General features: G+C 55.3%; 6 protein-coding genes across 6 annotated transcripts; 1 reads left to right on the top strand and 5 right to left on the bottom strand.

Annotated features, from left to right (window-relative positions):
- Positions 1-233: 233 nt before the first annotated feature.
- LTHEOB_7477 (uncharacterized protein) lies at positions 234-893 on the bottom strand (the record flags this gene model as incomplete). Its single annotated transcript, XM_035516847.1, has 2 exons — positions 234-628; positions 716-893. 2 exons carry the CDS (start codon positions 891-893, stop codon positions 234-236), a joined length of 573 nt encoding a protein of 190 aa, XP_035371448.1.
- Positions 894-3435: 2542 nt separating this feature from the next.
- On the bottom strand, positions 3436-4574 carry LTHEOB_7476 (Esterase PHB depolymerase; the record flags this gene model as incomplete). The annotated part of the gene is made up of 4 exons (XM_035516846.1): positions 3436-3891; positions 3966-4230; positions 4325-4378; positions 4441-4574. The coding sequence occupies 4 exons, from the start codon at positions 4572-4574 to the stop codon at positions 3436-3438; spliced, it is 909 nt and encodes a 302-aa protein (XP_035371447.1).
- A 1254-nt stretch (positions 4575-5828) lies between these two features.
- LTHEOB_7475 (Integral membrane protein) lies at positions 5829-8158 on the bottom strand (the record flags this gene model as incomplete). The annotated part of the gene is made up of 3 exons (XM_035516845.1): positions 5829-6679; positions 6742-7428; positions 7507-8158. 3 exons carry the CDS (start codon positions 8156-8158, stop codon positions 5829-5831), a joined length of 2190 nt encoding a protein of 729 aa, XP_035371446.1.
- Positions 8159-9070: 912 nt separating this feature from the next.
- LTHEOB_7474 (uncharacterized protein) lies at positions 9071-10351 on the bottom strand (the record flags this gene model as incomplete). Its single annotated transcript, XM_035516844.1, has 1 exon — positions 9071-10351. One exon carries the CDS (start codon positions 10349-10351, stop codon positions 9071-9073), a length of 1281 nt encoding a protein of 426 aa, XP_035371445.1.
- A 1447-nt stretch (positions 10352-11798) lies between these two features.
- LTHEOB_7473 (uncharacterized protein) lies at positions 11799-12176 on the top strand (the record flags this gene model as incomplete). The annotated part of the gene is made up of 1 exon (XM_035516843.1): positions 11799-12176. The coding sequence occupies one exon, from the start codon at positions 11799-11801 to the stop codon at positions 12174-12176; it is 378 nt and encodes a 125-aa protein (XP_035371444.1).
- Positions 12177-13331: 1155 nt separating this feature from the next.
- Positions 13332-14531, bottom strand: LTHEOB_7472 (Initiation-specific alpha-mannosyltransferase; the record flags this gene model as incomplete). Its single annotated transcript, XM_035516842.1, has 2 exons — positions 13332-13378; positions 13439-14531. 2 exons carry the CDS (start codon positions 14529-14531, stop codon positions 13332-13334), a joined length of 1140 nt encoding a protein of 379 aa, XP_035371443.1.
- Positions 14532-15046: the final 515 nt, after the last annotated feature.

The following is a 15046-nucleotide window of genomic DNA, read 5'->3' as shown; positions in this document are numbered from 1 at the left end:
TTCATTTGTGTCTAAGAGAATATACCTTTCATGGCTCACATACTTAGAAGAACTTGTTGCCGGGACTAAAGCATGTGAAGCTACAGGAGCAAAAAAGAAAACAGAAGAGAATGTAACTGAACCTGCATGGAAAACCAACCGCGGCAGATTGCATCCAGCTCCACTTTCTCCAAATCCCATGCCAAATGACTAGATACATGGAGTATGTACGCAAGTCAATAGAAATCAGCAGTTCACGAGTCATCGCTGTCATAGTTAGCGTCACTGTCGTCACTATCGTAGCTGCCGGCGTAGTTGTCTGAGTCCTCCTCGTCCTCCTCGTCGTCGTCGTCGTCTCCATCATCCTCATCGTCATCCTCGCTGTCATCATCGATATGATCATCGTCATCCTCTTCCTCATCTTCATCAATGTTGCTGTCATCATCCTCTTCATCCGTCTCCTTATCGTCATCAGCCCCAGATCCCACATCCGAGTCCTCGAAGTCCGTCGTATACCCAGGATCCTGATATCTCTCAGTAGCCTTGGCCTCGCGCACCGCCGCCGCAGCCTCGGGCGCGTCCATCCACTGGAGCTTCCTGACCTCCAGCCGCCTGACCAGCACTTGTATGTAATCGGGCAACTTCGCGTCTTCCGCACCGGAACGAAAACATTGTCAGCGCACCTCCGAAGGAAATGTATGAGCGGTGTGCAGGGTGGGTGGCGGGGGTCGCGTACTTGGATTGGAGTTGCGTGAGCAGTAGTCCTTGACGATCTTGAGGATGCGGTGGTCCTCTTTCCAGAGCGTGTTGGCCCGCCGCTTGAGCCATTTCGAGATGCGTTTGAAGACGTGGAAGAGGAGGTTGATGAGGCTGATCGCCGCGGGGATGGTGATGATGCCGCCGTCGAGGACCATCGTGGATAGAAGATTTGGTGTGGGTGTGGATGTGGTAAGGTGAGTTGAAGAGCGAGGCTGTGTGTGCCGATTCTCTCTCACCCCCCTTCGGATCCCCTCAAGTATTTATGTGCAGAGTCTACCCCACCCGCGCATGGAGCGCAATTTACGGCAAGGCTGCTGGGGAGGAGGATTCGGTGCGTCAGCGCAGCCTTGCGGCTGAGGTGCAGTCGTTGCCGAGTGGCGCGATGGTACTTTTTGATCGATGGGACGGCAGTGGGCTTGTCTCTTTGAACAATGTATCCCCACGGCACATGGATTTATCTGGTTGAACTATACGCCCCGCATGGTACACAGATCTGCCTCTTTGAACAATAAATTGTCCGGCATGAGGGTGTGACGTTGACAGAAGGCTGCAGCACACCCCTGTTGAAACCGGAGCCCGTAACTCTACGTGATTTGCAGCCACCTATTTCAGCGGGATGCTAGCGCGAAAATCATTACAAGGGACACTGGGCTCGCTGTGGTGATATGATAAGTCAAAAACGTGGGCTATTATGCTCCTTCCAAGGGCCATGGAAGGTCACAACCCCAGTCCTCTGTTTATTTTTGTGAAGAAAAAAGAAATTCGCCCTGAACATCTGCTGCAAGAGCGTACTGTACGTATCTATTCTCTCCCAAATGTGCTCCAGACGCTTCGGGGTATCTTGCTTCTCTATCAACGAAATGCACGCCTTGTGACCCTTCGTATCGAGACTGCGGACAAAAAGCATTTGTGAAGAGCACTCACGCATCCCTAAAAACAATAACCAGCAGCCATTATAGTACTCTCTGTTTTTCTTTTTTTTTTTTTTAAAAAAAAAAGTGTACTAACAATAATCAGACACGGACGTCGCCTGAAGCTTATTCAAAATGGCCAAACCCCCCCCCCCCTCAACGCCAAGTTCAGCAGGTTCGTCCTCCTCGCTTGTTGAGTTTTTTTTTTTTTTTTTTCGGATGCTCCTTCTGAGAGGAACCATCATCCACGAAGTATTAGGACTTCAATATTACCCAATAATCATCAGAAACGGGTTGAGAATCGTTGTCCGCCAAAGCAGGCGGGTCGTTGGCCGAGGAGGGTCGAAAACCAATGAGGTCCCCGAGAGTGTCTCTGAGTTTCATCGTATCGCCACACGGAACCGGTTGGCTTAATAAAATGATGATTCGGGTCAGATCGTGCTCGGACAAGCGGAAAAATGCGCCAACAGTAGGAGGAAAGCCGGAGATCTTTTCATTGATATACAACGAGTGTAGAGGCGTTAGGGGTGTCTCGAGACGGGCGGTGGAAGGAATCTTAAGGTTCTCCTTGCGGGCGTTCCTATTGTGAACCCTAAAGGTACGAATTTAGGTCAGAATGTTAATGTTCAGAATAAGTGGTGAGAGAGCGGGGAGAATAGCGGATGAAATAAACTTACAAAGCATCGATCCTGTCCATGGAGATAGGCGATTGTTCAACGTACTCGCGGGCAGAGGCCCTCCTCGCTAGGTGAACAGCCACGCTTTTCTCAATGGAGGCGACTTCATCGATGGCTCGCTCCCTTTGAGGTTGGGTGTCTGCGAGGATCCAAAAATTTCCATATCTAAAAGCTATTACTGACTTGCCAGCATGCTCGAACGTACACTCATGGTTTTATTAGGTGTGAAGAGCTTACTATCCATGTTAAAGCTTGCAGGTGGGCCGTATGCGCGCGGCCGTCTGGGTGGCATTGTAACGCAACACTGCTCTTAGGCAGACGGTGATGTTGAGGTTGAGGAAGTTAGGATGGGGACTTATATACAGTCTGAGTTTTTGTTTGCGCATTTGGTACTCTGACGTAATAGGGGGACCTGCTCAGCAAGGCCTGCCGGAGTAACCCTGCGCCAAAGGGACATGTACCAAAACATCGCTGTTCGCGAATATTTTCAAAAGGTCTGCAAAATAGACATGTCAAGGAAGTAAAGGTATTGTTACTAGATAGAGGTTCGAAATTTATTGAACAGCCATCAGGTGGGTTGGAAATTGTGGGCCAGAGCTTGAACGCTTCATGCAAGAAGTTTCTCCGGGTGCAGTGCTATTATAAGAAAGAAGAAGACCTGAGAAAAAGAAGCATGCAGTTAGGATTGATGTTTCAGCAGTCTAACAAATGCTTATTCCTTTAACTTTTACCTTTTGTTCCAAGAAGAAAGCTTCAAGATCTTAATCAAGGTATGGCAATAGTTGAACATCTCGGTTTCTAGCTGCTCAAACCTATTTCCCAGAGCCACAGGAATTTATGGGGGCATAGAAAACAAAAACACTGAGCCGTGTGAATACCTTCTACGTAGGATGAGTTCCAAGGTAGGTCAGCGTGGAGAGTTTAAGTACTGCCACTATGGACCAGCTTGCACGTCACCAATGTTCGTTAAATTCTCCGCACAGGTTTAGGCGATATCTGCACCATAGCTCCCACAAAAAATATATCCACAGAACCAGAATCAAGCCACACCCACTACTACCCGCGCGTTAAACCCCCTCCGCCCCACCCCTACAACCCCAAAACCACACTCAAGCCGCAAACCCAAAGAACGCCATATCGTCAGCGCCCCTAATCGGCACCGTATGCCCGACGCCCTCCGCATAAATCCCCTGCACGCTCTCGCCCCAAACCGTCTTCGTGTATCCCGCCAGCGGCGTGTTCGCCTGGGTCGACTGCGGATTCTCGTAATCATAACCAAAAACGCCGGCCCACTGCTTCATGGTCTCGTCGTAGTTCTGGGGCAGCAGGGTGGAGTCGGTGCTGCCGTGGTAGACCTGCATGCGCGGGCGGGAGCCCGTGTAACCGGGGTACATGGCCTCGACGACGGAGGCCCAGTGCTCGGGGGTCGTGATGGATTGGCCCTGAGAGCAGGTGCTGTTCCATGCGTCGACGGCGCCGGCGGCCGACACGAAGCAGCCCGCCGGCACGCCCGAGTAGACGATGGCGGCTTGGAAGAGGCCGGGGTAGGTGGCGGCGAGGACGTTCTGTGGGGAAGGTTGTTAGCGTGGCGTCGCCTTATAATAGTTATAGGAAAGGTATGGAAAAAGGATAAACTCACGGTCATCATGGCGCCGGAGCTGGAGCCGGTGACGAAGACCTTGCTGGTGTCGGCGCCGTACTTGTCGATGGCGTAGTTGACCATGTTGGCGATCGAGTTGCTGTCGCCGCCGCCATTGTGCGTCAGGGTCGCCTGCGAGCTGACGTCCCAGCACGTGCCGGAGTGAGGGCTCTCCGGGTAGATGACGATGAAGCCGTACTGCTCGGCGAGCGTGGCGTAAGGCGAGCCCGAGTAGTAGGCCTGGGCGGTGCCGGTGCAGTAGTGACTGTTTCATCCATATACGTCAGCTAAATGGCACGTTTTATTCAGAGCCCCCCAGGGATGAGTAGCCTGGAAGAGAGGAAAAAAAAAAGACCTACACGGCGACGACGATACCGGGGTTGGTGGCAAGGTTGTCGGGGACGTAGATGTACCTGTGCGCTATAGTCAGCCCAACTGCTTCGCCAGATTAAATCGAGAGAGACATTATCCGTACATGGGCACGCCAGCTGGGTTGTCACCGTAGTCCGAAACTTGCTGCAGCGAAGCACGCTTCTCCAGCGCCATGGCATTGGAGGACACTGCAAGCAGCGTGGCGGCCAACGCCGAAAGGAAGCCGAATCTCGCCATGGCCGATGATCAGACAACTATGTACAGGAAAGTTTTGACCGAAGATAGAAAAAGAGTGGACGATTGAAACAAAAAGATGCTGCTCCCTTACTCAATGACTTTATACATTCAAGCGACGGCACATTCGGGGCTCGGCACGCCCCCGCTTGACGTTAGTCGATCAATGCTAATACTTCCTCCGTGCCCCCTAAATGTACTGAGGGCCGCATCATATGGGCGAGCGGAGAGCGGCAGGCGGGCCGGTACCCAGGGAATTGCCCGTGTCGTGCTGAAACGAAACCTAAAACACCGCCGCACCCCGGGCCGCGTAGCCAAGCGCGGTCACCTGAGAAGCGGAGTCCCGGCGTATTCGCTAAGTTAGCCAGAAGAACGATAGCACGGTGCATGTTACATTTAGCCAAAACTCGCCGATGACGCTCGAGAGCTTAAGGAGTGTGGGGATGGTGATTCGTGCCGACGACTGTTTTGCTCTTCTAGCAGTTTGATGTGATTTAGGCTGGTCGAGCAAGTACGGGGTAAATCCGTGGTGCTTTAGCCGGGTGCTAGTTCTTATGTCCTTAGCCTGAGCGACTGAAGTAGCTGCGGAATTGAGTATAACTGCGGGGAGAAATCAGTTATTCAACGTCTCGATATCGCCATGATCTGAAGACTGCCCAAGAACAGATGGGGATCCCCACATTCGAAGGGAGAAAAGGCTCAATGAAACCCAACAAATGCACATGAAAAATAAATTAATTCGAGAGATTCCAATCGTTTCAGTATTCATTATGGCAGCTTTTTGTTCAATCAAAGCCTTGTCCGTGGCCGAGATAGCCACTACTCATGCAATCAGGAGGGTATTCCATCAAAACGTCGTGCCAACGCCTATGAGCCCACCATCTCATAAAAAAAGGGAATTAAAAGTTATCTTGTCGTAATCCTTAAGAAGTTTTGAAAATATAGCACGCCGGCAATGGGGAGATGCGATTGCCGTCATACGCTTTTTTGGCTGGATGTCTGAATAGACCGATTGGGGCTCGCTCGAGGTTGCAACAGATCCAGTCGAGTCTTGTCGTCCTTTAGAATCCGGTCGTCTAATTCTAGACAGTCGTGAACACGGGTTGGTAGACCGAGACAGAGCATCCATGGAGCATAGTACATCCGACGTCCAGGTTGCAAGGCCAGGGATGATTAAACGAAAGAATTATGGCCCCACATTGTAGTCAACATCGCCTTGTTCTGGGGACAGAAAATGCCTCTCTCAAGCGCTTTCCATCACCTGTTTTCCCGATGATCCTCGGCGACGGTGGTTATGTTGACATCGCTCTCGTCCGGTCTCGAATCCGCCTCGCTGATGCGAGGCTGCGGTTCATCCGTCTTGTCGCTCTTCCTGGTAACGGTGAGGCTGCGGCGAGGCACGCCCTCAGTCTTCCTCGACGCATCCAAACTCCGACGCGGCTTGTCCTCGAGCTTCCGGAGCACGTCGAAGCTCCGGCGCGGCTTGTCCTCACTCCGCCTGAAGATGTCCAAACTCACGCGGCCTTTCTTCTCCCTATTATTATCTTCCAGATCCGTTTCCTCGCCTTGTTCTTCGAGACGCCTTAACCGCTCTTCATGCTTCTCTTGCCGTCTCTGCATTTTGTGAATGGCCTCCTCCGTGAGCTCTTGCCGGAACATCCTCTCGATGACGTCCTTCTTGCGGGTCCTTCGGTCGCCGACGGAAATTAGGATACCCGCGGTGATGTTTACAGTAATCGAACATGACAGAATGACCGCCGTGAGCGCTTGAGGCCGGACCTTGTAGTCAATACCCCAAGTACAAGCTCCCAGAGCGATTTGAAGACAGGAGTGGCAGTCCAGAAGCACGACGATAACGATGAGGAGCCGCAGGGGGAACGCGTAGTGTGTTTCCGTCTCGTGCGGCTTGTAGAAAGTATGAGACTTGGCGAATTTCTCCTGGTGATGCACCAAAGTAGCCTGCTGCTTGGGGTTAAGCACGCTAAGCTCTTCAGTTTCGTGTCTTGAAGCCTCGATATCGGTTTCCACGACCGGCCCGTTGGGCAGGTCGTTCTTGTCCTCGAGTTTCGGTAGGGCCATCTGTTTCCGCAGCTTCCAGGTCTTCCGGTCTGTGGAATGGTGAGTATACATCAACAGGTAAGAAACATCTGATCCGAGGAAGGCAACGTACGATAGTGAGCTATGAAGATCATATGATAGGTATCCACAGCACGGAATGGAGCGAGGCCATCACCCATAATGGCAAATAGGGCAACCAACACGTTATCGATCACGTTGATGATGTAATGCTGGCGGTCGCCAACATAGATCCATCCAATCAGGAAGAGCACCCAAGCCAAGCCGAAGAGGGTGATGAGCGTGGCATATAAAGTCACCAGGAATCCCAAGGGCCTGCTGACATACTTGCCAAAGCCTTTCATGCTTCGTTTGAATTTCGAGCGACGCGAGTGAAGCATGTGCCGTACATGGTCGTTCAGCTCAGCTTTGTCCTCTTCGGTCCAGCCCTCAAGCTCGATTCCGTGGGGTAGCACTGCATAGCGTGAGTCACTCAGGGCAGAGGTGATACTAAAAGCACGCTCGCTCGGAGTCCCAGGTCGTTCTGTACTGGATGGTCGCAGTTCAGTCGTTGCTGGCATGTGCCGCAGCGGTCTGACAGGGGCATCACCAGCAGCAGTGGCAGTAGCCTGGAATTCGCCTTGCTTCTCCCTCGGCGACGTCTGCCTGTCGCCCAGCTGAGGGTACGCGGGGAGGCGAGACAAGTCATACGTCGGCCGCCTGTTCACGAACCTGCCCAGCTGGGGGACGAAAAGGGAGTTCTGGATATTCGTCAAGGACGACAGCGCCGAAACCTCGGGATCTGATGGGAAATAAGTCAGCTTCCGAACAGCCGCGAGCACCGTTTAGCACCTGGCCCGTGGCGGCGGCCAAGACATACCAATAACGTCGAGCAGATCGACGACCCTGGAATCGTACAGGTTCTCGGGCAAGGCCTGGTGGGGCGGCTGCGCGCCGTCAGCATTCCGATGCAGGCCAAGCCCGCTGAGCGCGGCGACGCTGGCTCGCCGGAAGCGACCCGATCCGCCAGCCGGACCCGGGCGTGCCGGATGGACGGGCTCAAAGGTTGTGTTCTCCGTGTTCTGCGGCAGCTCGGGCACCGATGGCATGTTGTTCAGGCCAGTAGTGCGGGAACGCGTGAGTTCTCCAACGTCGAACGTCGGCCGGTGCGGCTCGGAGCTCGAGCGGCGCCTGTTGGCCTGCCATTCGTTCTCCAGCGCCTGGTGCCGCAGGTCCTGCTCATGCTGCTCCTGCTGTTGCTGCTGGTGGTGCTGCTGGCGAAGACTCGGGATCGTTTCCAGTCGCGAGACCTGTTCCGTCGGCAGGCGTCGCAGGCGGATGGCTGACGGGTGGGCTTGCAGGCCTGGGCGCGGGGTTACGGGATAGAGACGGTTGGTGTGCTGAGCAAAGCGCGAAGGAGAGTTCGGGGCGGTGGCGCCGTCGGCGGAGGAGCTTGCAGAGTGTGCGGAGGCGCGACGGGCGCGGCCGCCGTGCAGAGGCGAGCCATTGCGACGGTTGGGGGAGGAGTCCATGTCTACCTCCGGTATCGAAGGAGACGGACGGAAGAGGGGCGTGGTAAATAATCAGATTGCTGCGAACCCCGGGAAAGACTCTAGGGCTCTCGCACCTCACCCGCCTGGAACGCGCCAGATGCGGCGCTCGGGCGCCACGTGTGGCTGGCCACTACGTCACTTTTTTAGCGCCTTGCTTTTTGCCTTCGCGCTCATCGCTCGGTATCCGCGCGTCCCCATTTCCGAGCTTCCACCCGCAGCCCTTTCCGCCCAATACGGGTACCGGAAGTTGCTTGTCAGCATCATCCGCGCTCCGTCAGCAACACTCCAATCTAGTGCGCCCGGAGAGCCGACCGGCCATTGTTTGTTTGCTAAAGGGGGCGTAATCGGACTGGTCTCCTGGCAGGATGCAAAGCTATTTGCTGGGCCAACAGGTTCAGAATTGCGGGGCGCTAGCCGAATTTAGCTGCCGATCAAACGCGCGGATCCAGGGTGACAGCTCGTCCGCTTGGGCCACCTCTGTCTTAACTTCCACTTCACCTCACACGACTACTGGTTGTTATTGCTTTACGTTGAAGCCAGACCGCTACAATTACGACATAGGCGGTAGCTGGCTCTCTTTGTTGGCATTTCTCCCGTGAGTCTACGCCCACATACACATCATTTACCGAGTCTACATTCGCACTCATCATGCAGTAGCAAGAGGTACATCGGCCTCGTATAGACTGTTGGTACTAGTCTTGAACCAGAAAGAGTAACGCAACTTAAAATTCTATTTCGAGCATAAAGAATGCATTAACACTACAGAATACCCGTCAATCCATAACCAATGGAACCGTGTCCTGATTCCAACCGTCTGCATATTGGGGGGTATAATATTTAGAAGCAAAAGAAGGGGAATAAAGTCGTAAACAGCGAACGTATAAAACCCAATTACTCGATCATAGCAACGAGAAGTCTCTCGTAATCACCTCTCGTCTCGCCCTCGATCCGCTTCCTGAGGTCCTTTCCGTACTTCGCCCTATAAGCCTGCTTGACAGCCTCCTTGAAGCCGCGATCCCAGTGCACCCTCACAACGCGATCAATCAGGTGCCTGTCGTGAGTGCCAGCACCCGCCATAGCATCCTCCAGAAGCTCGGCCTCCGCCATCGGCCTGTTGAGAGCACGGACGAGGGTCAGATGAAGGGCGTCCTTCATGTGGCCAGAGAATTTGGATTCGATGGCCTTGGTAAGTGACTGGTGGTAGCGGCGCTGGTACGCCTCGGAGACAGCGCGCAGCTCGTTGTCCGACAGCTGAGTAAGGACCTGGCAGGTATGGATGGCATTCTTGTTCAAGCCGATTGGCCCGGTTCCCATAGAATTCTGGAGCTCCGTGGCGGCTTGCTCGATGTTCTGAGGAATGACCGGAGTCGATTCCTCGTGCCGAGTGCCGGCTGCGAGCATCACAAACAGAGTCTCGGTGCCTGCAGACAGATCGCCGCGGAGATCGGCCTCCAGGTCCTTATTAAACATCTTCCTGTACTCTTGCCTGATGGCGTGAATGTCGGCATTGCTACGGCCGCAGAGGACGTCGTTCAGATCCGACTCCTTAGTTCCCATGCCCTTCATGGCGTGGTACAACGTGTGGCAATCCTGCTGGAGCGGGCCGCGAGCAACGGCCAGGAGCGCGTCTCTAAAGTCGCCGCTCGTCTCCTTTTCCAGATCGCGCTGCAGGTCCCTCATGAAGCGCTGGTTATACGTCTGACGGACCGAATAAATCTGCACGGGGTCCAACTTTGAAATTACGCGGATTACGGCCTTTTCGTCTGTGCCGAAGCCCTTCATTGCTTTGCGCAGGGCTTCAGCTTCCATATTTGTATCGACGTAAGGCATCTGGCTAGAATATCCTAGCGACGGAGGTGTGGGCGGACCGCCGCCGTAGTGTTGCACAGGCGGCGCTCCGTACTGTCCCGGTGGCGGGGCGCCATACTGTCCGGGCGGGGGTCCTGGCGGGGGAGCTCCATACTGGCCAGGGGGAGGCGCGCTGTAACCATGCTGTTGAGGCGGATACTGGCCGGGTGGAGCACCATACTGCTGCTGCTGCTGGGGCGGGTAGCCCTGGGGAGCACCGTACTGCTGCTGCGGGGGAGGGTAACCGGGAGCGCCGTACTGCTGGGGAGGAGGGTAACCTTGGGGCGGGTAGCCGCCCTGGGGAGGGTATTGGTGATGCGACATCGATGGTGGCGGTGGTGGTGGTCGATTGTAGCCTTGTTGAGGATAAGGCGAGTATGACTGGCTTGGTGGGGGCTGATTGTAGCCAGGCTGAGGGGAGTCTTTATGTACAGAGTGACGAAGAGGTGCAACGTCAGCGCCAAGTGCTGAGCCTTGGGAGGTTGTTGGGGCGCAATGAGACTTACAGGGCTGGTGGAATGGTGGCGGTTGTCCGCCAGGCGGTGGTTGCTGGTAGTACGACATGCCTGGTGATTTACTAACTGCTTAAGTGAGAAGGAGCAATTGGCACGGCAGGCACGGAGCCGAAGTGGTGGGCGAGGTAGAGTTATGAGAGAGGCGGATGACGCACGAGCGCGCGGTGGCTGACGAGGATGGCGAGGCTGAGCTGATCACAGCCACTCAAAAGTCGCGTGCTCTTCCTTCGCACCACAAGTTGCCCCTCGCTTTTCTGCAAACCACATGATTTTCGAGGCGCAGCCGTTGGCGCTTATATCGAGCTCTGGCTTGGGGGCCAGCAAAGTACCGGCTGGTACCCTCGCCTCTTGCCGCGCCGCGAGCCGCTGCATGTCGCCGGATCTGCTGGTGGTCTGCAGGCTGCCGTCAGCGCTTGCTTCTGGACCAGGGTCCCCTCTTGCCCAATCCGGCGCCCGGGCCCAAGACCGAGGCGAGTGCTGCCCAGCCGATCGCTGGCGTCTGCCTTGCAGATGCTGTGCAGCCGTTCGCTGCACGTTGCGTGAATAGCAAACATGCGGCCTGAGGCGCCTATGCCTGCAGCATGGCTGCACATGTCTCCGCTGTACCCACGCACTCTGCCCCGGCCTCTTCAGCCCTGCAGCACTCCGCAATACACGTCTCACGGCCCAGAGCGTGTCCAGTGTCCATCACTCTGCCGTCGCCTCCACACTGCGGCGGCCTGACTCACCCTAAACGTCATAAACCCCAGGAATTGTGGTCCTGTCTTGGCACGCGGTCACCGGAGTCTATTCAGATACCATATCATTCGTCGGTACTTGACGATACTTAGGAAGAAGTCGGCGGCGCGTGAAAAGTCTTTGAAAAGCAGAAGTCGAGTGACCCGCCCACAACACCGAGCAGCTGACTTTACAGCACGACCGATGATCACCAGCCCTTCTGTTTAAATATGCTCCTCCCGCACCGCTCTGCTGCCAATGCGCACGCCTTTGTCCTCTCGTCCACCCTAAGTTCCACCCCACATCTCTAGGCTGCGATCCTGCGATCCTGCCTGGCCTTGGCTTACACCACATAAACACTGCACCGTTAATCTGTCCCGCCTGATTGCCTCCTCGCAAGGCAGACTCGAACACCAAAGCAAGGGCGTTTAAAACAAAGACAGAGAAGCAACAAACTCAAATCCTACCCCACCTCCATCACCCTCATCCGACTTTCTACCCTCAAAAAAATCAGCCCGGAGCTAGCCCAAAAAACCACTATGGCCAGCAACGACCCCTCCTACCGCGCCAGCAAAAACAACGGCGGCACTCAACACTTCGTGCCCCCACCGCAAGCTTACTCGGCGCCCCCACCCGTCAACAACCAACAGCTCGCCCGCTACTATAAGGACGCGGCAGCAACCAACAACACCAACAACAGCCTCACGCCCTGGGCGCCCGCACCGCCGACAGCGCCGCAGCGCGGCGATTCCTACAGATCGGTTCGCTCGCACCGCTCGCATCGCTCGACCCGCAGTCAGAGGGCGGCAGAAGAGGAGGAGAAGCGCCGCGAGAAGCGGCCGACCATGGGCGACTCGCTGTTCGCCTTCTGGGGCGTCGTCTGGGATGCCGTGCGGTCGCCGTCCGGGAAGCGTTAAAGAAAGAGCCCATTTCCGGGAAAAGGAAGGATATTGGAGTTGGGGGCGGCTGCTGTCAGCCAGATGACGAAATGACTGGAGGAGGAGTCCGGAGGGGGAAGGAGGAAGCGCAGGAGGAGAAATCTACCGAACTGTTTCTGCATCATCAACGGACCGACCTTCGCCTAACCTCCCCGGAAACGAGAACTGACGTCTTTTATGTAACACCAAAAGTATCTCTCGGATTTTTCATGGCGTTTGAGTCGCGGGCAAGATTGGGATGGGCGGCCGATAGACTTTTTTTTGGTTCTTTTCTTCCAGCATATGCATGAATCGGATACAGGGGGAGCAACACATGTGGCGGCGTTTTTCGTCGGATATACAAGGAGATCCTTTCCTATACTGCTGTTAAACCTTAACTCCATTAAACGACGAATGCATGAACACTTACTCTCATCACTTTGCTTGACTTCGCATGACGTATGTGACAGGAGACAAACCGTCAGGCGGACCGATGAAGCTGTTCAACCGCACAGGACACGAAGGATGCGTGATGGCACCAAGCAACTTGAAAAGCTCTAACAGTTCCAACAATGGCAATTCCGGGCTTGGCCCAGAGCAGCCATGTGAGTGATACATTCCGCCTCTAATTCAAAAAGTGGTACAATATGATCAGCACCTAGAGTACAAATGTTTAGAATGAAAGGAGTCGCTTCCCGCCGGAGACGCAAAAAGGTGACCGCCACAAGACTCAGCACTTGAGCCCATGCATTCTAAAATCGAACCAGAATAGAGAAATCGGCACAACTTTATCCCACAAACTCCGCTTCGCTGTAACTTTTTCTGACGCCTAGAGAGGAAGAAGGTAATTTCGCTCCGTCATAGGGTAGGAAGCGACATCCACATTATCCAGAAAATACGATTTAAATAGGTCTTGTGAGGAGGAGGAGAAGACGGCGCGTGTAGTCCTGGCGGCCGGTGGGAACGGACGCCAGCATTAATCCTGTCAGACAAACAGCTTGAATGACTGAGGATTCGGCCAATGGCAACAACATCGACTGTCGACACGCAGCGATAGGACCGATCGCGCTCCACGCCCGAGTAGGTACAAAATATTAGGGCTGAAAGCTTTTTGCTGAAGAAAATTCGTGTCGGTCGTGAACGGTGCGGCGGCGACTAGAAGATCTCGCCTATGTGACGCTCGCTATCGGGCTTCCACGTTCCTGGGAAAGATGAGTAAATTTCTGTGCTACAGCGCTATCGGCGGTGCCACCGAGACTAACCTTCGAAGTTGTGCTTGACAAAGGCCATCGGATCGTCGTCTTCACCAGCACCCATTTGGCGAACGCCGGGGCTGAAACTGGTGATCGGCAACACTATGACATCGCCGACCTTCTTCGCGGCGGTGATTCCGGTAAAATCCTCCCAGCCGATGTTCTTGGTGCTCGCACTCATGTCGAAGTACGTCGGGTCGTTGAAGAAATCGAAGATGATGTCGGTCCACAGCGCTGGCCCGGTGTACTCGACGATGCCCTTGACGTCGGCGACCAGCGTGCCCTCGCGCTTGCGCTTCAGCGTCTCCTCGGTGATGTTTGCGACAATCTCGCGCAGCACAGGGTGGCCGGGCTTCGACTGGATGGTCCATTGGCAGAACTGGATGCGCCGCGAGTACCAATCGTGCCAGTCCTCCCTGTCGGGATCGGCCTCAATGCCAATGACCAGCCCGTACGCCTCCCGTGGAACGTCAGCCGGCACCCATTCGGTGGCGGGCTTCAGCGCCGAAGTGTCAATGTCTGAGTATATGCCTCCCCTGGCCAGCAAGATGAGGTAGCGGAAAAAGTCGGCCTTGAGCACAGGCAGCGGAAGCGCGTGGTACGCCTCCAGCACCTCGGGGATCGAAGCGTAAAGGTGGCGCATCAGATGCACGGCGACGGAATCGGTGATGACCTCATGAACGAAGGTAGGGTGGAGGATGGTCCAGCTCGCCTCAGGCTCGCGGAAAATCTCGTCGAATTCGCCGGATGCGGGCGTGTATTTCCATGTCTGCCAGATGTAGGCGGGGAACTTGCTCTGAGGGTCGTAGGGGAACTGGTACTCGAGCTGCTGGCGCAGCGGCTTCGTGTGCAGATCCTCGAGAGCTATCTGCGGACGCTCCTTCTTTGCCACCGCCTGCGGTGCTGTCTTCTCTGTCTTGCGCTCGGAAGATTGGCCGGCCGGCGCGGTGTCGATCGCCTGGGAGGAGGCAGGCTTGGCCTCCGACTTGGACTCGGGCACAATCAGCTTCGCCGAGGGGCCTGCGGTGTGCGATGATCGCAATAGGAAGAAGAAGGTGAGCAGCGCGGCGGCGATTATGAGAGCCCTGCGATAGGAAAGCATGGTGGGCTGGGGGGCCGCCGGAGCGCAGACTGGAGCTTGCGGTTCTGGAAGGGGTGAGCTGGAGGCCGGCGGTCAATTTTAAGAAAGCTGGCCAAGTTGGAGGCCTATCGGCGGTCAGTGGAGCCCGGCGAGGGCGGCGACCGAGGCGGAGATTGAGGTTGGAGAGAAAAATAGGCTGGGGCCCGGGGGCATTGAAGGCACGAGTCGGTGCCTTGAAGATCGGTTATAGAGAAGGAAGCGATCGCGACCCTGCCAAGCGGTTGTCTGCGGTGTTTCAGCTCAGCTGAGGGCGGGCTCGGCGGCGGTGCAGGCAGCGCGGCGGGATGATTGGTGCTTTAAAGTGTTGTGAGCTTCCTTCTTGAACCCCTCGCTTCGGGCCTAGTGTTACAGATTCACTACTGCTCTGACAGCTGCGCGATGCCAACGGCCTTGCCGACGGCCCTGTCGTAATCGAACACGAGCGCCACGGGGAATGAAGGTTACCTGCGCGCCGTTTGTCTGCCGCCGCGGGGTTT

Source organism: Lasiodiplodia theobromae (assembly GCF_012971845.1).
Source record: "Lasiodiplodia theobromae strain AM2As chromosome Unknown scaffold_22, whole genome shotgun sequence".
Classification (NCBI taxonomy): domain Eukaryota; kingdom Fungi; phylum Ascomycota; class Dothideomycetes; order Botryosphaeriales; family Botryosphaeriaceae; genus Lasiodiplodia; species Lasiodiplodia theobromae.
Note: the sequence above shows the minus strand (reverse complement) of the source record. Positions and strands in the feature narration are given on the sequence as shown.